At 35.7% G+C, this 23,811-nt stretch overlaps 1 protein-coding gene and 1 long non-coding RNA gene across 2 annotated transcripts; one reads left to right on the top strand and one right to left on the bottom strand.

Moving 5' to 3' along the window:
- Window positions 1-1,705: 1,705 nt before the first annotated feature.
- Window positions 1,706-3,265, bottom strand: LOC125193968 (auxin-responsive protein IAA14-like). The gene is made up of 5 exons (XM_048091939.2): window positions 2,991-3,265; window positions 2,722-2,918; window positions 2,503-2,638; window positions 2,241-2,302; window positions 1,706-2,022 (listed from the first exon to the last, which is right to left on the bottom strand). The coding sequence occupies exons 1-5, from the start codon at window positions 3,158-3,160 to the stop codon at window positions 1,985-1,987; spliced, it is 603 nt and encodes a 200-aa protein (XP_047947896.2). The 5' UTR covers window positions 3,161-3,265; the 3' UTR covers window positions 1,706-1,984.
- A 12,043-nt stretch (window positions 3,266-15,308) lies between these two features.
- LOC148929352 (uncharacterized) lies at window positions 15,309-17,068 on the top strand. The gene is made up of 3 exons (XR_016128722.1): window positions 15,309-16,564; window positions 16,675-16,742; window positions 16,819-17,068. It is a non-coding gene; the product is annotated as an uncharacterized LOC148929352 (long non-coding RNA).
- The last annotated feature ends 6,743 nt before the right edge of the window (window positions 17,069-23,811 follow it).

The following is a 23,811-nucleotide window of genomic DNA, read 5'->3' as shown; positions in this document are numbered from 1 at the left end:
GGCCAATGACGATGAAGCCGGTCCAAGCCACGGAACGGCCACCTCTAGCGTACGACGTGGGGTACCTCTCGATAAAGCCGGCCGCCTCAAGGAATTTGCCGACATGCGCCAAGTGGAAGCTCATATTCAACTCCAAAAGGATATAATTGAAGAGTTGTGGGCACGGAGGACTGCACGCCGTTAGTTTTTTTTCTGTATTATGTAATTTTTTTTTATCTATGTACCTTTTTTTTTAATGCAATTAATGAAATTTCCCGTATATGTGTCGTAAATTTAATTCCGCAATTTAATCGTAATTTTAATTTCGTATATGTAGTATATTTTGAATTATTTTTATTGCGGCTGGCTTATGGCTGACCTAAATCTGATGTGGCAGATTGATTTTTAGTGCTGCTGACGTGACAGAGAGAGAGAGTGACTGGCCTATTTGCATCGGAGATGCTCTAAATTTTGCACTATAGGATGAGAAAACATTAAAAATCAAGTATTGCAAATGTCAGGATTTGAACTTAGCTCCCAAGAATAAGAATAAGAGGTTTTTAAGACCAACTCGACAATCACTTGAACGATACTAGAGGTTCCAGTGGACCACAACCCACAACGTAAGTTTGCCACTGGCTGAATCCACTGTTATTATTGTCTTTAATTGTAATTTTGGTTGAAGTAAGGCGCGTAATCGATTATCGATGCACTTGGAAGGTATGGCTGCAACACATCCATAAGACCATAACACTACTAATCGCATTACACGATGAATATTGCATGCAGTATCATTGACCAGAAATAGTTAATTAATTACTTCAAAGTTACGAAAAAATAAATTAATTTAAATCCATTAACTAGATATATTCATGCTCAGATATATGGCTGCATCCTTGAAAAACGAAGTTCAAATTCCATTTACCTAAGTTTAATACAGTATATATTAATAATTTAGACAACACAAGCTGATTAAAACTTATACTACTACTAATATCTAGAAAATGTTCCATCTGGGAACATATGCATATGCGCCCAACTGTCTATTTTAAATTTTTCCATCACATCCAAGTTGACTAACATTTATCATCAAGACAAATAAGTACCCTTTTATCGTCCCAACTAAGATGATACACTTTCTTTTTTAATTTATCCCAAGTAAAATAACACTTCCTCCGTCCCAATTAAGATGATACTTTTTCTTTTTTAATTTATCTCAAATAAGATGACACATTTCTATATTTAGTAACTTTCTCTCTCCAATCCAATTAAAATATTCAACTGTCCTTTGCTCTCCATTTAATACACACACTCAATTTTCTCTCTTCAATTAAACACATAAACCAACAACTCCTAAAATCTCGTGCTGATTAAGAAATGTGTCATCTTAGCCGGGGCGGAGGGAGTAGTTTATTAAATTCCAAGAAAATGAGAATTCAGTTTAAAAAAAAAAAGTATTGAATGTGAATTAAATAATAAGTATTGGTGGTAAGGGAATAGTCCCATGAACATGCACATGGCCTTGTTCTATCCAGCCCTCTAGTTGGGGGACTATAATATTCATGAAATAGTGTTTGCAATAATCAATAATTTTAAAAATAAATATCAAGATATGGAGAATCTGGTGAAATAAACAACACGGTTTATATATGTGAAAGGGGAGGACATAAGGTTGACAGCAAAAATGTAGCAAACAAAATCAATGGTGTAATTATTAAGCAATGCATTAATTTAATTGAGTCAATAGTTATTATAATAGAATAAATATCACAATAACAAGCCAGACACGGATGAGTGTATTTTGCCTTCTTGTCCAATACACATGCGTCTTTTTTCAATAACTATGCTATATCAAAATACAACCACATCCACAAGAAACCCAGAAATAAAATCGGAAAACATAACAAAAAAAAAGAAAAAGAAATATTACAAGAAAACAATACTAGTGGGGAAATATAAAACAAGTTTTTGTTGGATCATACCAAGTTGATCATTACAAGATGCTTCAGCACCTGCTCTTGCATTTCTCCATAGCTCTTGGTGCTGTAATTCAAAAAAATAAAAACAAAAAGATACGATTATAATGGTTTTGCATTAAAAAAAACATATTCATCACTAATAATTAATCGACCTGCTTTTTTGCAATATCATAAAGAATTTGGATATACTCCTATCTCTTTGCACGAAACCCTAAATTTATTTATTTATTTCATAGTAAACATTTAAAGAAAACGAAAGGTAGGTTTGATGGAGACACATACCAAGTCCAATGGCTTCAGATCCTTTCATAATACGGAGACGCTTACAAGACTCAACAAACATCCTGCACATTTTTAAGTAACAACATCCTAATAAGTTTCAATAACTTTGCTTAATTAAATTACATACATTCAGATAGAATTGTTACGCTACACTTCTTACTTACAACCACCTTTTTTAGTGTTACTATTATCGTTTACTACACGTTGACATTATTCATTTTATTTTATACATTTAATTTGATTCTAAGTCTGATGAACTTACTCCCATGGAACATCCCCGACGAGCATCCAGTCGCCATCCTTATCCTCATAACTGGGAACGTAATCAGAACTGTTCAACAAATCCATTAATTTCCCTTCATTCATGAAATCTATCATACCTTGGCTCCCATAATTACCTACAATTATTAATCACATAATGTTAAATAATCATTCAATTGATTTTATTTTTTTCAACATATATAAAAAAAAAAGAACGTACCCATGGTGAAGGAGCTGAACATCTTTGCCAAGGCATCAGAGAGCTCTTTGTAGCTCTTGTACATTTTCAGGTCGACCTTCCGAAGATACGGCGCTCCATCCATCGACACCTTCACCAACGCGGCCTCCTCGCTCTTCTGCGTCGCCATCACGTTTTTGCGGAATGACCGCACGGGTGGCCATCCCACCACTTGAGCCCTAGATCAACAAAATTAGTACTCCGTACTTGATTTGTTTTCAAAAATCAATTCTAGATTAATCGTGGCTTACTTGGCCGGAGGTTTGATTGGATCCTTAAGAGGAGCGGTTGAAGATGAGGAGTTGTCGACGGTCTCCTTCAGATCTGAGAAGCCTCTCTTGCCGCTGCTCTTGTTGTCGCCTCCGCCGCCGGGAAGGCCGAGGCACAGCTCAGTATCCTTGAAATTCAGGCCAACTTCCATGAAGTCCTTCTAGATCAAAATGAGAGTTATGTTACTAATGTATATGGAGCTTCCACAGAATTTTAATAAAAGTGATTGTTTAATTGTAAAGTACTCTTAAAACAATAAACTGAGACTACTTTTTTTATAGATGAAAGAGTTTTAAAATGTGTGTATTTACTACTGATCGTGTGCTGACACGTGGAATAGGAATTACTTGATCTTCTAGGATCGAGAGCACATTACTAAAGTAATCACGTTGCCCGAGAAAAATCATAAGAAAGGGGCTTTTATTTTAATTTTTCGTAAGGTGAAATGTATAGTTATAGTATATGGATTTATAATTTATGTCATATTTTTACATTAATGGGTCAAGTGGATGATTCTTTAGTATAAAATTTAAAGAAAGCATATTAAATGGGGAATGGCATGATTAGGGGAACAATTAATGGATGTGGTCCATAAAAGATCAATAATCAACCTTCTCCTTCAACACTTTCAAGTATAGTACTAATACTTATATTTTTATAAAATATTACTCCGTATAGATGTCCACTTTTATTTTTATTTTGTAGGAGTATTAAATGTAATGTCGGTTAATTTGAGTGTCATCAAATACTAACTACTTTACAGTAATAACTAATAACTAATATCAATTTTGTATGTTAAAAATATCAACACAAATATATAAATTTATCAATATTCTTGTGTTGATAAACTTATGTCTTTGTGTTGATATTAAAAATTTACATGTTGTATTGATATAATTATGTCTTTGTGTTGATAATTTTAATACACAACATTGAAAGTTATTAATTATTACTGTAAATTAGTTAGCACACTAACGCAACCCATAGTTAGGTACTAGACATATACGTGTAGATTAATATGCTTAATAATATGATGACTAGTAAGTATATATAGTACTACTACTTTGTTTCGATCATGTGTGTTAGACGCTCTTTAATTTGGTAGTACCGCACTAACCAAGAAAATTAGGTAATAGGATAACTTGTCTAAGATGATTGATTAATTATGGCAAAATTAGGGAAAATTCATGAGTTGTGTAGTGCTTGTTATGGCTAAATGAAGAAATTGTACTTGTGATATTAGGCAACAGTTGAAAGCATTATAAATTGTCTAGAATTGAACTGATGTTATATCCACACTTGTGTTGCGTAACGATGTTGCAAATTCAACATTTTTGGTTGATTAAGTGCGCACTAATACCAATCGTATTAACAGTGAGATTTAATATATAAACCTATCGTTAAGATAATTCGTGAAAAAATGGCGTAGAACTAATGGCTACCGCCAATGATGAAAATACTATCAAAATTATTTCTCGGCCATGCATGCTAATAGGAGTTTTCATTTGATTTAAAGGTTTTAAGATGACGAAATAAATTTGTAGAGAAAATGTGGATGAGTGTAAAAGCAATACCCCATACATACTCCATGTAAATTGAAGTTGTATAGTAGATGGAAGGTTTACTTCCTCCCCACCATAAATGTGGTCGGTAGGATGTTCAAGGGAACATATCCCAGCAACTCAATCAATCACTCTGCATTTTTGTTAGTTATGACCAAATTCATGTAATTTGTAGTTATAATATGCTATAAATTCAATGTTATGATGATGTATATTTTCAAAACTTAAAGACTCATACATCATACATTTAATCTTAGGCAAAACACATTCTTAGGTCCCTATACTTTATTCAAAATGTTCATTAGGTCCTCGTACAATTTTATCGTTTTAATAGGTCCTTATAACTTTCTCATAAATTTCATCACATCCTCGTACAATTTTTTCGTTTTAATAGGTGCTTATACTTTGATTATAAATTTTATTAGGTCCTTATACAATTTTTTATTTTAAGATATTTTTTTACTTTTATATTAGATAATAGTTTATATTTAATTAATTAATTTTAATGAACCTTTTAATTTTATTATTTAACTTATCTTATGATTATAAATATTCAGGAAAACGTATCTTTCAATATAAATATAAATAATCAATTGAAAATTCGGATAGTTATTCAATAAATAAAAACTTCGGTTTTAATCTTCAATCATCACGATTAATCTTTTTATTATTCTCTACAACTTACTGAGATTATTGGATAACAAGATGATATTATCTTCGTAGACTATGCTAAGTTAAATAATGGAATATTAAAAAGTTCATTAAGTTTAATTAAATTTAGATTATTATCCAAGATAAATGAAAAAAAGTCCCTAAAATAAAATATTGTACAAGGACCTAATGAAAGTTATGATAAAAGTATAAGGACCTACTAAAACGAAAAATCGTACGAGGACCTGATAAAAATATTGTGAAAAGTATAAAGACTTATTAAAACGAAAAAATTGTACAAGGACCTAATTAACTTTTTGACTAAAGTATAAGGACCTAAGAATGTGTTTTGCCTTTAATCTTATGATGATTTAAATTCATCGTTATAATTAATTTAAATTCAATGTTATGATTAAGCATATTTTCAGATTTATAATAACTAGCTAGTTTTGGAGTAAAATATGTACTACCAATTCTCTGTATTTTTCCGTCTTCTCCAAATATATATAATCGCCAATACTAATTACTGTACGACATTTACTAATCAACCTTTAATGCTCTAATGTATTGAATTTATAATAACATATGTTTGATAAAATATTGATAATTTAAATTTGATCCAATGGATAATTTTTACACTAAATTAAATGAATAGTCTACATATATTAATGTAACCATATACACCTAACACATATGTGTATCTGTTTTGTGTTTGTGTCTGATTTATGTAAGAAAATAGATTCTTCGAGGAAGCTGCCCACCACGCATGAAGATCATTCATTGGTTCTCATCTCTCTCTAATACAGAGAGGTACGATTTCATGCATGACATAAAAAATGTATACTACTACTAACATGCAATTATATGAGCTTGATTGGTGTCAAGAAAAAATGAATTGATCTATACACATGCAGAATAACATATAAAAATGATTATACTTTTAGACCAACTGGCGTATTTAAGACTTTGAATCACTCATCAATAATTACTTTGAAAGTTAACAAAAACATAGAGAAAATATGTCGGGGATAAAACTAGTGGAACATACATTATATGAACTTGTATACTTTCCATGTTACTAATTTATTCGGCGTTGCATGTCTAGATATGCATGTCAATACATATTCAGTTAGGAATTATATGTGTAGTGTTAAATTAGCTATGTATAACCGATGGCGAATCTAGGTGGGTTCCAGAGTCAACTAACTCCACTGTCAATGCATGAGAGCTGAAAACTCTAATTGAATTAAGTGTTTGGAGTTGTCATCCATCCCACGGTGTGATAGCTCTGCCGACTTGGGGTTCATTTTCATTCTTCGTAAGTCAACCTTCCAGCGGTGACGTCAACCTTCTTCACTATATGTGATTCCACCAGTTACATTCCTAAATCTAGCATTGAGTGTAACGTAATACGACCATATAGTATTTTGGCCTACAAATTTGTGTGACATGACCGTATTGAGAACAGAGTTATATTTATATCTTCTCCTATTATCGTACTATAGCTATATATGAGCAATAAAAGTTTACGAATAAGCATGATTATAGGCGTCATAAGACTCATAACTATTTTTGGGAGCTGCTACATATATATGGTCATGTCATATCGTTAGTGTTTCTCCTTTTTTTTTTAATAAACAAACATAACTCGACACTGATAAAACAAACTAAAACAAATCGGCGTGAGGAATAGTCACTGGGCTTGCCGATGGATACTCTTGGTAATTATATATATAAAAAAAAAAACTAAAGAAAATAAATTAAATCATCATAATTATAAAAATAAATCATAAAGTATCAAATAATAGTAATATGCAGATTATCAATTTATTTCAGTCCAAACATAAAAAAGTATATTAGCATCATGTATTATAGAGAATAGGTTTAGAAAATTACCACAATATGTTAGTAATTGTTAACGATAAAACGCATTTTATTGGATAGAATGTTTCCTCCAAATTCCAATCATTTGATCGAGATTTAGTTAATTGCATGCGTTTATTTGTCCGTGTGAGTTGTAACTTAAAAAAAAACAATATACAAATTTGTTTTCATTGTTGAGTGTTAATAATATAATATATCATACGTATTTAAACATAAAAACTTGTCTAAAAATTCAACAAAAACATTACAAGTTCACAGCAATTGGATAAATAAGCTCTAATGAAATTGGGTAGTGTAAACTAATTTAAAATTTGAATTACATGTAAAACTAACCTACATGGCCACAAGTCCCATAAGCATCAATCATCGTCACATGTCATCATTCTTCTAAAGCTTTATTGTAATGGTGGTGAGTTTGAGACAAGTCACATCCTCAAGAGAAGGAAACATCCCCAACCCTAGTTGTGTGGTCATGCCCCATCACTATCCCCGACCCTTTGGGGTTTTGACCCTATCGCGAAGATCTGCAAAGCTCTATTAAAACCGGCTTCTAAAATTACTATTGACTCTATGTTGTGACAGCCCTGCTCATGATTGAAGTTCCCATATGTTTTTCGTTAATTAACTAGCAATTGTCAGCAAAGACTGTCACGTAGCCTCTGTCTTTCACTGTCACCGACTATCTTTTTCACTATGTCCAACTACACGAATTCCATTCTTGGGATCCGCCATTGATACCACCCCACCATATATTAATCCCTCCCATCCACATATTCCTAGCCTAAAAAAATATTATGCCCAAAAAGGCCTCCGGAAAAGATAAACATGGTCTGTTTTTTTCATTTCTCTTAGTATTATTATTTTTTTTTTTTGGTTTTTGGAACAAGGTGCAGTCAAAATCACATAACATTACAAGATTGGGTTTTTGAAAAGCTTTTAATTTGGAAGAATTCAATATCTATGTTATTCATGAATAGTTTGCAATAACAGGCAACGAGAGACAGTGAAGCATATTTGAGTTTACTTGCGGAGTCTTGTGCAATTTATTTTAAAAGTTTTTGAGTTGATTAGTATTTTTATTAATTGTGGTCCAAACAAATCCCACTAAAATAAGCATATACTACCTCCTTCCCCCAAAATTTGCTACACTTTAACTCGACACGGGTTTTAAGAAATGTAGTAATAGAAAGTGAGTTGAAAAAGTTGGTGGGATGTGGGTCCTACTTTTAAAGTATTAGTTTTATAATAAAATATGAGTAGGAATGAGTTAACGGAATATGGGGTCCACTACCAAAAATGGTAAAAGTGAAGTGTATCAAATTTTTAGGGACGGACCGAAATGGTAAACTATATCAAATTTTCAGGGACAGAGGTAGTATATAATTGTGTAGAAACCATAAGGTACGTACTGATCCTGGGCCACATCGGATATAATCAAATGAAATCAATACGTGTATAAGGTCTACTTTAAATGTGAAATTTGAAAAATTATATTCAACATGCATGATATAATATATTGTCATAAAGGAGAGTGATCAATTGCTAACTCATAATTTAATTGCTAACTACAACTAATTTAAGGCCATAGGATTTTAGAAAATGTGTGGTCTACAATTTTCCACGTGTAATTTTCATTTTTATTAATAAAATAAAAAAAGATAAAAAAAACGCCAAATTAGGGTTTTAGATGAAAATGTCAATATAGTGTTTCGGAAATATCAACACAATGCTTTGAGAATGTCAACACGATGCTTTAAGAATGTTAACCCATTGCTTATATTGACATTCTACATGTATTATATTGACATATTTTATATAGTATGTTGACATTTCTGCTTTACGAAAAAATTGAAAAATTTTCGAATTTTTTTTCAAATTTTGACGTCGGATCATATGCATATATGATATTGTTGGAATCCTTATAAAATTATCGTTAATTTGATATATGTTATATGAATTTAAAGTTTTGGGATTTCTTTAAAAAGTTAGTTATAACTAAACATGTAGTTAATTGACATTAATACCCCTATTGATATTTTATGGAATTAATCATATGGCTTTATTGACGTTTTTTGTTGATCGTATTGATATTTCTTGGTTGATGATCTAGACCCTTAATTTGAATATCTAATGGCTATTATTTAGTTGTAGTTAGCAATTAGGTATTGAGATAACAGTATAACACTCCCCTTTGTCATAAAATATAAAAATATGCACATATAATTGCGCAATTTAAACGAAGTTTTTGAAATCTACTTGGGTTTCCTCGCCTCGATCTTCTTTGCTTGAGCATGAATTTGGCTTGAATAAAGATCTAAAAAGTCAACTCAGTTTAGGGAAAAAGTTTAAGCTTCTTGTTCTTGAGATTTGAGTTTAAATTTTAGATATAGACATTTTGCTATGCGTCAAATTTTAAATAATTAATTGAGGGTTTTTGAAGCTCATCCAAAATACCATATATATGTATCGATCGTATCTATAGCTCAAAGTCTTAACTCCATTGTGCTGACTCTCATCTCAATTATTCAATCACTTGATATTCACTGATGAAATCGACGATACGAGAGAATCGTCCCACTTATGGACTTTCAAAGCTTCAACCAATATTGAATTTCAATGTACGTGCATGAACATCTCAATTGCAATTATATTAGTGCACTGAGAAAAAAAAATTATAGATCCTCATCCAAAGTCCAAAAATAGTTAAAAGTGGGTCTTAATATGTTTCAGTCCAAAAAATTATATACGTCTTACATAAACTGAACAATATGAAATTAGATTAAGCTAATAAAATGGTGTCCATAAACTTATTAATTTTCTTGCTTAATTAAAATTGTGGGCACCCCACACCTGCAATATGAGAATCGTGGGCGCAATAATAATTATTCATGTCGGTGAATTCTTAATTATTGTTTCGAATTCTTATTGTTGTCTTAATCACTAGTAATAATTATCATATTTTTATACTCCTACCAATTTTTTAGTCTTCTACACCATGTCAATTAAATTGAGACATCAAAAGTCTTTTATTAGGTCACATGATATTTAATTGTATCGAATTCTTATTAATCCCTTTTCGATTAATTGTGACATTTTTTTATTAAGTCACAAAAGAAAAAAAAAATGAAAATAGGAGACGTTCAGTTTTATGGGTTCATATCAGCCCACTTACATGCGTCCGCCGTGTGTGATATGAAACTTGGAAGCAGGCCCACACAGTTTGGATCGATTTAGATCAGATATAGTTCTTGTTAAAAATGTGATATACTACAATTCTGGTAAAGCAAGTAATGGTTGACTTGGTTGACGAAATGACCCATTTAACCCCGTCCAAAATCGAAACATATCAAGAAACATATCAAAATCTATACTATACTTAAAAGCTATAATTTTAGGGGCAAATTAAAGGGATTTCCCCCTGTTTTCAAATTTGCGATTCATGGAAAGTTGTAAAAGTCATCCGCCAATTTGCAATTCCATCTGTTAACCAATAGATTAAGCTCTGCAACATTTTTTAAGCATTGAAATCGGGTTTGCCCCCAAAAAAGGGAGGGTCCCTCCTCCCCCCTCCCCCCCGAAAAAAAAGAGAGAGGGTTTCCCCCTCCAAAAAAAAAGCGTTTTTGCCACATTCATAATAGAAACTTCTCTATAAATACCAGTTGTCATTGCAAACAATGCTTTTGCTGCAGGTTCTTATTTCTCTCTCTACTCTCTTATTGTTGCTTTTATATCTCTCTTATTCTTCTTATTTTCTTTTAATCCGAATAACGTTGTTTATATTAACCATTTCTTATTTTGCAGATAATAAAGGTAATATATGTGTGTTTTTACGTTTTTGTTTTAGTATTTTCTAATTTTCTTTTAATCATTCGTTAAACGCTGATGATTTTTTATTTTGCAGATTATAAAGGTGAACTCTTTGTTGTTTCATTGTTTGTGTTTTAGTATTGTTTCGTTTACATTTTTTTTCATTAGTTCATTAAATCCTGATGATTTCTTATTTTGCAGATTATAAAGGTGAAATCTTTGTTGTTTCATTGTTTGTGTTTTAGTATTGTTTCGTTTTCGTTTTTTTTTTCATTAGTTTATTAAATGCTGATGATTTCTTATTTTGCAGATTATAAAGGTGAAATCTTTGTTGTTTCATTGTTTGTGTTTTAGTATTGTTTCGTTTTTGTTTTTTTGATTAGTTCATTTTACGCTGATGATATCTTATTTTGCAGATTATAAAGGTGAGATATTTGTTGTTTCATTCTTGTATTTTAGTATTGTTTCCTCTTCGTTTTATTTTTAAATTTTATTTTATTATAATAACAATATATTCAATTCTTTTGCAGTAATCGTCTTCGAGTTTTAGGCAGATGTTCGCCATTGTTCAGTATGGTTTTTGCAGGAAGAGCTGAGAACGATTTAATGGAGAGATAGTTTGAAGAGTGAAGGTGGACATGGTTGAACAGGCGAAAACGTAGTTTGAGTTTGGAAGATGGCTCAGACAATTGAGTAACTGTGTAAAGTTGTTACCCTGTGTAGGGCAAATATATAATGGAATAGTGAGTATTGGTCTCTTTGTGGAACTAATCAGTTGTACACTTTTTGGAATGTTGAATAGTGAGTTGAAGTTCAACTAATAATGGAATAACATTGAATTTGTCATGCATATTATTTTGTATTAGTATTGAATGATGAGTATCAGTATCTTTGTGTAATTAAGCAGTTGTATAATATGTGGAATGTTGAATAATGAGTGGAAGTTCAAATAATAATACTCGAATAACATTGAATTTGTTATGCATATTTGTGTTTGTTAATACACACAAAACTCTAGGGTTTAGTAGTCCATGAGGGTAGGGTGTAGCACCTACTTATTGGTAGAAGTTATAACAATAGGATATTGTTCACTAATTGATCGAAGTTAAATCCATCCCCTAAGGGTTTAGTAATCCATAGGGCTAGGGTGTAGCACCTAATTAGCAAATGTTGTTTACAGTTTTATACATTACTTTTTTGTATGTAATTTTATGAATAAAATACTACATTAACTAATACTTATAATTAAAATGTTATGAAAATTTATTTTGAGTGTAGTTATTAACTAATACATTAATTAATCATATCATGGTGTTGATTAAGTAATCGTTATATATCCATACTCAAAGGGTTTAGTAATGCATAGGGTTAGCAGATAGTAGTATTTTTTATAATTTAATACAGTACTTTTTGATGATGATTATATTGCTTCGTCAAGTACTGCATTAACTAATATATGCAAAATTTATCAATATTTACATCTGTTTGTTGTTATTAGTTTTTTGCATTGATATTTTCATAGTTTTAATGTGAATGTGTTAGAGTTATTTGTATGTATTAAAAGTTTAATACACACAAATCTCTAGGGTTTGGTCTCTAGGGTTTAGCAGTAAAGTCTTATAAGCATGGCATAGTGTTGTCTAATTTATCCAAGTGATATCCAAACCCTAAGGGTTTAGTAATCCACATGGCTAGGGTGTAGTACCTAAACCCCAAATGTTGTTTACAGTTTTGTACATTGCTTTTTGCTAAGTAATTTTATGCATATATTACTACATTAACTAATACTTATATTTAAAATTTTATGAAAATTTATTTTGATTGTAGTTATTAGGTTTCTGCATCGATATTTTCATAGTTTTTAATTTGAATGTGTTAAAGTTATTTGTATGTATAAAAAGTTAACACACGCTAAACTCTAGGGTTATTTAAATTTATTTATGTTAAATAATTAAATCAATCAAGAAGTTAGTTGTGATCGTATATTATTTCAAACTTTAGTAATTTGTTTTGCTGTAGAATTATTATTTTAGATTTTATTTTTTCATTGAATATTGAATATGTTTACAGATATTTTCTTTGATTGTCTAACTTCATTTATGTAATTTAAATAATTGACAAATTAGTTGTGAATGTGTTCTACGTATTTGTATATATTGAAGGTTGCATAGATTATCTAAATCACTGTTTTTGAGGTGGTTTCATTTATTGTTGATTGACATGTTTTTCAAGATTATGCTTAATTTAATATTTATGATAGAATGTGTAGATGTGTGTATGTATCCATTAGTTTAATGTATAGGTTAAATCTGTAATAATTATCTTTGCGCAGAAAGTTGATATTGCCAATTAATGTAAAACTAATATCATTTGCAGTGATGAGTATTATATTTATTGTTGATTGACATAAATTAAAAAGTTTATTTGTGAGTATTGGTTTACATTGTTTGTGTATGTAAATTCAGATTGCAACCAATATGTTTTGTCTTCAACTTATAATAAACGAGTTCCAGCATTTGAATTTGAGTGTAGGGTTGTTCCTTATCATCTGAAAATTCAATCGCATTCCAGCATGAAACGAGTTATCATTGTGGAAATCTTTCCATCCTTTGGAGACTATCACCCTATCTTCAGCCTTCTTCAATTTTGTTTGCCATGTTTTCTTTTGGAATTCAAAGATTGCGACTTCAATATCTTTGTCTATTACATGTGCCCTCCAAAATTGGATTGGTATGTGCTATAATGTTGATTACATTAATTTATCAATTTCAGTTTTTCAGTTTATAAATATGTAAACACAATCATTATTAAATATATTTACGAAATAGAAATATTAATTCTTACCAATAGTCTGTAATTTGATGCTGTTAAGATCGATTTGAAAGAAGGCGAAGCAATAGGTTCTGGAGATGATGCTCTGTCGATTTCAATGATAGCGTCTTCTATAAAGGATTGATTAAAACATGGAATATTGAAATATTTTGACAAAGTTGAATTTACTGTAATTACTTACCCCAATCTAGCTGGTATTCTTTACTCGCAGTACCATCAAATATAGTCACGTGGAACCTATTTGGTGAAATCATGTCACGACCACAACTCCCTAGTGCTAGTGAGCGTAGCTATTTCGCGACTAAAAATTCTCAATAATCAAGGGACAACAATAAAAGGATGAAATCACTTAAATCAATAGTATCAAAGGCATATGGGTTCATAGTCAAAACGTGTTCAGAGTATCAAGACTAAGTTCATAGCTTTCTAGCACTTAATTCTAGATTTGCAGCGGAAGAGTCCAAGACAAAATAGCACGTATGAAGACATGCTACTTTGGGTTACCTAACTACTTATTTAAAAGTCTTGTCCCAACACCTTCGCCTCCTCGTACACGTTCAACCTGCACATTTGAAAATAACATGCGGGGCTGAGTATTTGATATACTCAGTGGGCACATTGCCAAAAATGGTTTTATCTTTAATTGTCAATGCCAGAGTTGAGTGATCACGGGGTTTTACTTAAAAAGACCCGAGTCACTAAAATACTTTTCCTTTAGTAAAGATTTGATTGCGCAATCACATAACATAGATATACCATATCTGAAACTGATGTGAACCGGGAATGTGGCCACATTCCACGACGGTCACTGGACCGGCCAACCCCTTTTGTTAGCTCACGGTCCCCTTATGTGTACACTAGTCCGAGTAGGGTTTGCGGCCCTACTGGGACCCGAATTCGATTTAACTTGATTTGGCATAGCCAAGCAGATAGGTAATCATAAAACAAAACATGGCATGACAACATACTTGAGCAAAGATTCACATTTTCATACTGAAATCACATTTTGAAAGAAATGCCCACCTCAAAAGCTAAAGCTCTTTCCGTAATTTCCTTAACTTGGCCTTAGATGACGTTCGTAGACGCCCCTTTAGGAAATAGCATAATATTTAATTAGACTTTGATAAATCAATTAAGCTTAAACGTGGATGCATCCTAAGTGCGTGATCATTTTATTCCTTTTCCTTAATTCATAAAAAAGAGTCCCTGAGTACTAAAATAGACTCGAGGTCTTTTCATCATTTCGCACCATAAATTACTCGAGCGCTAATACTAAAGTCTGGGAATTAAATTTATCATCGTGAAAAAAATTTAGCGGACCATTACTTAACCTCAATTATTTGATTTAGCAACATAGGTGGGCTCATGATTTAATTAGGCTAGAGCAAACTCCCATTTTATTTTAATTATTAGCCCAACTCCTTAGATTATTTAAAGAATTGGTCCATTAATTAACAAAACCTTAGCCCATGCATTTAATTTATAGAGGCCCAAAAGAAGAAAAGGAGAGGCCCAAATGAAAGAGGCCCAATTTCTTCCTCCCTCAAAACTATCGGCCTCTCTCTCTCAAAACACAAAATCCCCAAAATCAAAATCAAAAACCCCAATTCCTAATCCTTGCTTTGGAGAGGAACGACGGCGCATCTCCCCCCCCTTCGTCGCCGGCTCCAGCTCTGGATCGACGGCGCGCCTGTGTCGCCGTTATCGCGCGGCGAGCTCCGCCGTCGCCGCTGCTCCAACTCTCTCTCTCCTTCTTCCCTTCTAATCTCTCCCTCCTTCGGCTGCTACGCCGCGCCTCTGAAATTCCCCTCTCCGCTCATCCTTTGCTCGTTCTCGGCGATTCAGCGCCGTCGCCGACGTCTCCGGCTGAGGTAGACGCGGCTTGGCCCGCCTTGAAGACCAGCCCGCCGTCGCCTCATCTTTATTAGCGGAGTCGCCGACAGGAAGGAGGCATCGCCTCTCTTTCTCCCTGCCTCCGGCGTTCTCCTGGCTCCCTCCGGCGAATTCTCTACCGCCGTCATCGCAGCTCGCCGTCCGGCAGCTCTCCCATCACTCCTTGCTCCAAAGCTAAGTTTTTTTTCCTCTCATTTATTTCCTTGTAACAATACTATGTTTCAAAGATGAAGTCTTAGTGTATCTTACTGTGTGATGTTGAAACCATCTTGGGTAGTAATTTAATTGGGGAAAACTTTGATATCAAAACTTGTACATGAGGCCTACTGTGTTGGTTTGTATTCTTACTCAAAGTATGGGTTCTATCAGTCGATATTGCTAAGTTCACATTGGATTTTTGAGCACCTATAGTTCTAAGTTCTTGATTATCTATGATTGGCTATCATGATGCATTGGTGAGGGTGGGCTATGGAATACCTCTCCTTTGCGATTCTCGTTTTACGGCTGCTTCTCCGTGTTGCCGCTGCCCCTCCTCGCCTTCTTGCTCCTCCCGATTCCTTGCTGCACTCCTTGATTGTGAGTGAATTTGTGGTTTCTGGGGAGGGAGTCAGGGGCGGTTTATGGTGGTTTATATAGGCGAAGTGTGGTGTACTCGTGAGGCCTTAAATGGCTGTCAAAGCTCTTTGTTTTCATGCTGCAGATGGCACCTTTAGTTTACTTCCTTTGTCTCTTTCTTGAAACATAAGTACTACCTTCATTAGGTTACTTTGTTTGATGTGCAGGGGAAGCAGGTGGCTGTTCGGTTTGGGCTGATTTGGCGCAGCTGGAGGGACACGTTTTGGGCTAGCTGATCAGCAAGGTATCGGTCAAAGGATAGGTTGCCACTCCAAAAGAGGCAAGTCTCAAATTCTTGGCAGCAATGAGAGGTAAATTCTAAATGTTTTATCTCAGTTGTCCCTTCATTCATTTATTACTTAGTACACAGGTTTGCAGCCTTGTACTCCTAAGTTTTAAGAATTTTTGTTTTCACATACAGCTCTCGGTTTGGTGCATTGGCTGTGTAGGAGTGTACCTCCCATTTTGGGATCATTTAGACCTCCTTTGGTAAAGAAAGGATGCCTCCTTCCTTGTTTGGTTTGATGTTGGGAAAAGTAATCTAAAATATTTATTAGTTTTGTAGGTTCTTGCAGGTTTAATGGCAGATAAAGGAAAAGGGTTTTTTTAAAAAAAAATTGGGGATGTGGCCTGGGATCGAGACGAGGCAGTCGGGCTGGCTGCACGGGCCTTCGGGCTGCCCTCTAAGTCTTTGGGCCGAAAGAAATCTCGTGTTCGAGAGTCGAGGCCCAACTCTTTGTATATTTGTATTCTTAAATTCTTTTTTTTTTTTTTTTGTCAACACATGTGTAAATCATTTTTATTTCTTGACGTTTATTGTATTTCACACGTATATACGAAAATCTGTTTTAGTTTGATCGACACTCTTCAAATTAGCAACCAAGCAAGACCATCGACTAATATTTCTGATTTGAAAACAACAAACATTTCTCTAGGTTGACATTAGTCTTAAAGAAAAGGTAACAAAGAGCGGGTATTACATTCTACCCACCTTAGCAAAAATTTCGTCCCGAAATTTTGCTTATGTTACTCAAACAGCTCTGGGTACCTTTCCTTCATCTTGTCTTCAAATTCCCACGTAGCTTCCTCGTGACCATGGTGTTTCCATAAAACTTTCACCGTTACAATAGATTTGTTCCTCAGTTCCTTGACCTTCCTATCCAATATTTCCTCTGGCTTCTCTTCATAGCTTAAGTCTGGTTCCAAAACCATTTCCTCTTGGTGGACTATGTGTTTCGGGTCGAACACGTATTTCCTCAATTGTGATACGTGAAAGACATTGTGTACATTCCCGAAACTCGGTGGGAGTGCCAATCCGTACGCCACAGGACCCACTTCTTCTAGAATCTCGTAGGGTCCGATGAAACGTGGCCTTAGCTTGCCCTTGACGCCGAATCTCGTAATCCCTTTAGACGGAGATACTTTCAGAAAAACTTTGTCTCCCGCCTTGAACTGCAGATTGGTTCGGCGAGCATCCGCGTAAGACTTCTGCCTATCTTGAGCTTCCTTGATTCTCTCACGGATCTGACGGACAATCTCTATCATTTCCTTTACAGAATCCGGTCCGAGTATCTTTCTCTCTCCGACTTCATTCCTGTAAAGCGGTGGTCTACATTTCTTTCCATACAATGCTTCATTTGGGGCCATGTTTATAGATGCTGACAACTGTTGTTGTAAGCAAACTCTATAAATGGTAGTACTAGCTCCAAGTTTCCTCCACGGTTGAGCACTACGGCTCTCAGCATATCTTCCAAGGTCTGGATTGTCCTCTCAGACTGCCCATCAGTCTGTGGATGGAATGCCGTACTGAATTCAATCTGGTGCCTAGCTCTTGCTGCAGGCTTATCCAAATCTAGAAGTAAATTTCGTATCACGGTCTGATGTGATCGTCACCGGTATTCCATGTAATCGTATGATCTCTTGCACGTAGATTTGAGCTAACTTGTTCGATTCGTAAGTAATACGAACTGGTACGAAGTGCGCGCTTTTGGTGAGGCGATCTATAATCACCCAAATAACAATCCTGTCACGAAGTGCGCGCTTTTGGTGAGGCGATCTATAATCACCCAAATAACAATCCTGTCACGAAGTGCGCGCTTTTGTGACCTTGGCAACCCTGTCATGAAGTCCATAGCAATGTGTTCCCATTCCCACTCGGGGATTTCTAGGGGTTGCAATTTCCCATAGGGTCGTTGATGTAGAGCCTTCACTTGTTGACATGCTAGGCACCTTTCTACAAACGACGCTATGCTCCTCTTCATGCCATCCCACCGAAACTGCTTCTTCATATCTTGATACATTTTCGTACTTCCTGGGTGGGCAGTATAGGGTGTTTCATGCGCTTCGCTCATGATCTCATTTCTGAGAACCTCGTCATCGGGTACACATAATCTCCCTTCAAAAGTGAGGGCGTCATCCGCTTCTTCATGATAACTCACCTCTTTTCCCGACCTCACTTTAAGACGAACTTTCTCTAATGCTTCATCACTCCTTTGAGCCTCAACAATTATGGCCCTTAAGTCTGGTTCAATCACTAAAGGGGCGATCCTACCTTCCACCGTCTCTGGTGCTCTTACTACCTCCAGCCGCATCTTAGCAAATTCCCGTATGAGCTCCTCATTCTGTGTGAGGAAGGTGGCCACTTGGGGCATAGTCTTCCTGCTCAAGGCATCTGCCACTACATTGGCCTTGCCTGGGTGGTAATTTATACCACAGTCATAATCCTTGACTAATTCGAGCCATCTGCGTTGTCGCATGTTTAAATCCTTCTGCTCGAAGAAGTACTTAAGGCCCTTGTGGTCCGTGAAGATCTCACATCGAACTCCGTAGAGGTGATGTCTCCAAATCTTTAAGGCATGTACCACTGCTGCTAGTTCAAGGTCATGAGTGGGGTAATTTAGCTCATGTGGCCTGAGTTGGCGTGACGCGTACGCAATCACCTTGCCATTCTGCATCAGTACGCATCCAAGTCCAATCTTTGATGCATCGGTGTACGCTACATAGCCTGCTCCTGGTGCTGGCACGGCTAGGACTGGTGCGGTGGTCAACTTTTCTTTTAATAGTTGGAAGCTTGCTTCGCACTCCGGCGTCCAATTGACCTTAGCTCCTTTCTTGAGCTGTTGAGTCAGTGGTCTGGCTATTTTAGAAAATCCTTCAATAAACCTTCGATAATATCCAGCCAAACCTAAGAACTTCGAATCTCATTAGGCGTTGTTGGTGACTGCCAACGTTGTACTGTTTCCACCTTTGCAGGGTCCACTCGGGTCCTTTCTGCCGTTACTATGTGTCCAAGGAAGTTCACCTTGTTAAGCCAGAACTCACATTTTCCAAACTTAGCATAGAGTTTCTCGGCTCTCAACGTCTCTAAGGTGGTTCTCAGACGTTTCTCGTGTTCCTTCTCGTTCTTCGAATAGACTAGTACATCATCTATAAGGACTAGGACGAACTTGTCCAAGTATGGATGGAACACGCGGTTCATTAAGTCCATGAACACTGCCAGGGCATTTGTAAGTCCAAAAGGCATTACAGTGAATTCGTAATGGCCGCATCTAGTGCGGAACGCCGTCTTGGGTACATCATCATGTCGGACTTTCAGTTGGTAATAGCCTGATCTCAAGTCCATCTTCGAGAATACACCCGCCCCTCGAAGTTGGTCAAAAGGTCATCAATCCTTGGTAGAGGATACTTGTTCTTGAGCGTCAGCTTGTTCAACTCTCGGTAGTCGATACACATTCTCAGTGTTCCGTCCTTCTTCTTCACGAAGAGCACTGGTGCGCCCCATGGTGACACACTGGGTCGGATGAAACCGAGGTCTAGTAATTCCTGTAGCTGTATCTTGAGTTCTTCTAACTCTTTAGGCGCCATTCTGTATGGTGCCTTCGATACCGAGGCCGATCCTGGTTCGAGATCGATTGTGAATTCTAATTGCCTGTCTGGCGGCAATCCTGGTAGTGCGTCCGAAAAGACATCTGGGAATTCTCGTACCACTTCTACATCCTCAATCTTACGGTCCTCTTTCTCTTCTCCATTCAGATAAACGAGGTATGCAGAGCATCCTTTCCTTATCATAGTGGCCGCTTGTAGCGCAGAATCTATGGACTTTCGTCGCCTCACGGATATTCCGTGAAAGATTGTGGGTTCTTTCCCTGGGTATTGCACAGAGATCTGCCTTTCCTTACAAAGAATGGTAGCGTAGTTCTCGGCTAACCAATCCATTCCCAATATGATGTCGACGTTCCACATCAACGTTACATGTAAATTGTGAGCCACTAACTTAAGGTTTCCCATAGTGAATTCTACGTTCGAGCAAGTTCGTGAGGTATCTTTAAGGCCTCCTATGGGTGAGAACACCCTCATCTTATGTTCGATTTCATCAGTAGGCAATTCTAAAGTATCCACGCAAGGTGCTGACATGAAAGAATGACAATAGGTATGTTGAGGAGAGTTCCCATACTTGCTAAATTGTCTTGCTCTTGGTTCCCTGCTCAATCTTAGGCTGTTTCTGCCTCGGTGCAGTAACTATAGTCTGAGTGGGAAACCTCTGGCGTAGCTGCCGCTGGTGATATGGTGATTAGGACTGTCTTTCTTCTTGGCTCAGCTTGAAGTGCCCGCAACTACGGACGCTGCCCTTAATAGTCCTGCCTCCCTCCTGTCCTAGTATTCTTGTACAGCATTCCCTGGAGAAATGTCCGCTTCTGCCACAATTAAGGCACCTATGTGTCCTAACTATGCACTTTCCACGGTGGTTTCTTGACCACTTAGCGCGGGGATGGGCCTTAGGTCGGTACTCAACCTTCTTATTGAGATCGGCTTCTCTACCGCCATTCTGCGATGGTTTTGGGGCAAGTTGTTGCTTCTTATTCTCATTTGAAGTACGTTTTCGTTTTCCCGATCGTTCCTTCATTCGTTGGTTTTATTGCGCCATATCTCAGATGATTTTCCTCTTGTCGAAGACATCCGTTCATTAAAACGTAATCTATGAGAGTGTTCATATTTTCACTAGATTTCGTTACCTAACGATGATCTTGATCTCCATTTCCTCGTGGCTCTCCTAGTTCACTTTGTTATTTGTGCCCCAAACGATTAATCACTTAGATAAATAAGTCTTGCACAACGAAAAGTCATTAGGTCTGTACGTATATAAGATTCCTTTACATTTCTCTTTTTGTGGCCTACATTCTATGTATATAGCGTAACGATCCATCCCATAGCAGCTCGTGACCGGCGGCACACAAGTGCGAAAAGTCCAAACAACTATGCCCTTCGTGATTGCCTTGTACTAAGAACTCGATGATTAATCAAACAGTCTTAACTTGGATAGGTACTGATGTCACCTAGAAGAAGCATGACTGCAAATTTCTTTTATTGAAAGGACTATAGAATATCCAAAGGGATAAGAATAACATCTCTTGCTCGACTGTTGTGAATTTTCGACCTCAAATCGTGACAATTGATTTTGAAGGCAAGTACTAAGTTCAATTGAACTTATCGTATCCATTCAAAGAACTTCAAGGTTCAAATGGTTTCAAATACTTAAACCCATCGAATTTGTGAATTCAATTCTTATGGGAACTTGAAAGAACATGAGGTAGGTCATGAGAATAAGATGATACTGTATGAACTCTCAATTTCCATAGTAGGCTTGTCAAATAAGATGGTTAAATTGTCCGTTCAAATTGACTAGATCCGGACATCAAGGATGATGATTTCAACATGTCAAGATCTCAGATGATTAGTCGCAAGAGGGTTTAGAAATGTAAACAATTGCCATTGATTAACGTTGATCATGGTTCACCAACATTATAATGTGGAAATCATGGAAATACATCAATGGATTCACAGGTAGCGACCAAAGTGAAAGAAATATTTTTGGAAAAGTCAACTACCATCAAGGAAAATGCAATACATTAGCCTTAACTTAGTGTTTCAGAAAGAAATCTTGAGCTAGAAATAATGCATGTAGTGGAACTGGACAAGAAAAATTCACTCATATAAGAACGAAATAGTCACAATATGGTTGCCAAATAAGGAGGTGAACAAAAGTTCCACTTATTGTGCCATTCTCTGAGAAGAAATGTCTGAAAAAAATCAGCAACTTAAGGGTGAAGTTATACCGTGAGAGTTAAAGAATCTGGGATATTGATTTTATCAATGGTGGGTCATACGGGGGACAACAAACAACAAAGATGCTTGAGAACATATAAGTCTTTCGAATTTAAGATTTGAAAGTAAGTCACCATTTTCGTAAAAAAAAAATAAATAAATAAAATGATAGTGACTTATTACTTGCAAAAACGTGAGTCAATCAAAAGTCTTAAAAAGACGGCAGGACACCCTTGTTCAGGATGTTCAAAATGAGATTATTCTGGAGGGCATGGCCGTAAGCAACTTTAGAGTCGAAGGTTTATGACCGGAGCTTATGAAGTCAACACCTTACATTTTCTGAACAATGAGCTCAACTACTATAGCCAACAAATTGAAAGAGAGTCACAACTTTCGTAGGAGAAAAAAAAAAATGAGGCATTAGTTGCATAAATCCAAGTCAATCTAAGGTCTAAAGTAGACGAGGGCATTTTCATTAAGGAGGTTCATAGAAAGAAATCGATGGGAATCCAAGTAAGTACTGTTGATCATAATCATCTGTTCCACTTATGTGACACTTTCTTGTTTGTTCTTTCGGAGCTTGTACATGATCAGAGCGTTCCAGGAAACCATAGATTCCAAGCTAGGATTCCTGGTGTTACAACTAATAGCTGTCGTTGAAGGTCATATTTTCATAATGATCTCGATAAGTCAGGACGTTCATTCTCGTAAAACATTGCACTCTCCATCGTGCTTCACAGCGTGCTATAAGCATTGTTTCTAGATCACGTAGCCTCCTTGACTTGCTACGCAAGACTGGATCACTTAATTTGATCGTAAGTACGATATCTTTTCGTGTAAGGATACACCTCCTTTACTAGATCAAGGGTACGCTCATTTTGATTATGATTGAGTTCATGAAGACAAAGGGAACTTCATGTTGTTCCCATCATTTAAAACGTTCAACAGACGCCCATGTGCCGTAGGTAGTTTCTCGTATCTCGTCTGATCGTTACCATCTAAGAATAGATGGGTTATTTATAAATTGTTAGGTTCATTCTTGTACATTTGGAATTGTTCCAATTACAACATCATGGATCGTGGTCTCGTCAAGAGATAGGGTAGAGGAAAAGGTGTGGGGTCCACTTTTAGACACATTCATCTATATTTCCTCATTCTTAAAACAAAATTAGGGGTTTGCCCTAACTTGCATATACTCGTTCATTTTATCGCTTAGAAAAGCGGTAAGGAAGTCATCAACTTACAACTCTGTTCAAGAGCGTTTAGTCTAACGTACTTCTTAGGCATTCTATGTTCGCATGCGTTAGTCATTCCGTAACTTCCTAAAAAGTTCCTTAATCTATCATCATACTTCACATAATCGAGCATGTGTAACTGATAATACTTTAGCATTTGTCTCAAAGACATCCTTATGCTTAACAATTTAAACTTGAAATTCCATGGTTCGTAGGAAAAA

The sequence above is a fragment of the Salvia hispanica genome, chromosome 4 (genome assembly GCF_029641045.1).
Source record: "Salvia hispanica isolate PSC_SH4W2 chromosome 4, Shi_PSC_v1, whole genome shotgun sequence".
Taxonomy (NCBI): domain Eukaryota; kingdom Viridiplantae; phylum Streptophyta; class Magnoliopsida; order Lamiales; family Lamiaceae; genus Salvia; species Salvia hispanica.
Note: the sequence above shows the minus strand (reverse complement) of the source record. Positions and strands in the feature narration are given on the sequence as shown.

Bases quoted from the DNA above. Each gene is read 5' to 3' on its own strand.
- LOC125193968 (XM_048091939.2), bottom strand. From the start codon at position 3,160: ATGGAAGTTGGCCTGAATTTCAAGGATACTGAGCTGTGCCTCGGCCTT. The intron at 2,639-2,721 runs GTACGTTCTTTT...TAATAATTGTAG, and splicing joins GTTCAGCTCCTTCACCATGG to GTAATTATGGGAGCCAAGGT. The intron at 2,303-2,502 runs GTAAGTTCATCA...AAAAATGTGCAG, and splicing joins GTCGGGGATGTTCCATGGGA to GATGTTTGTTGAGTCTTGTA.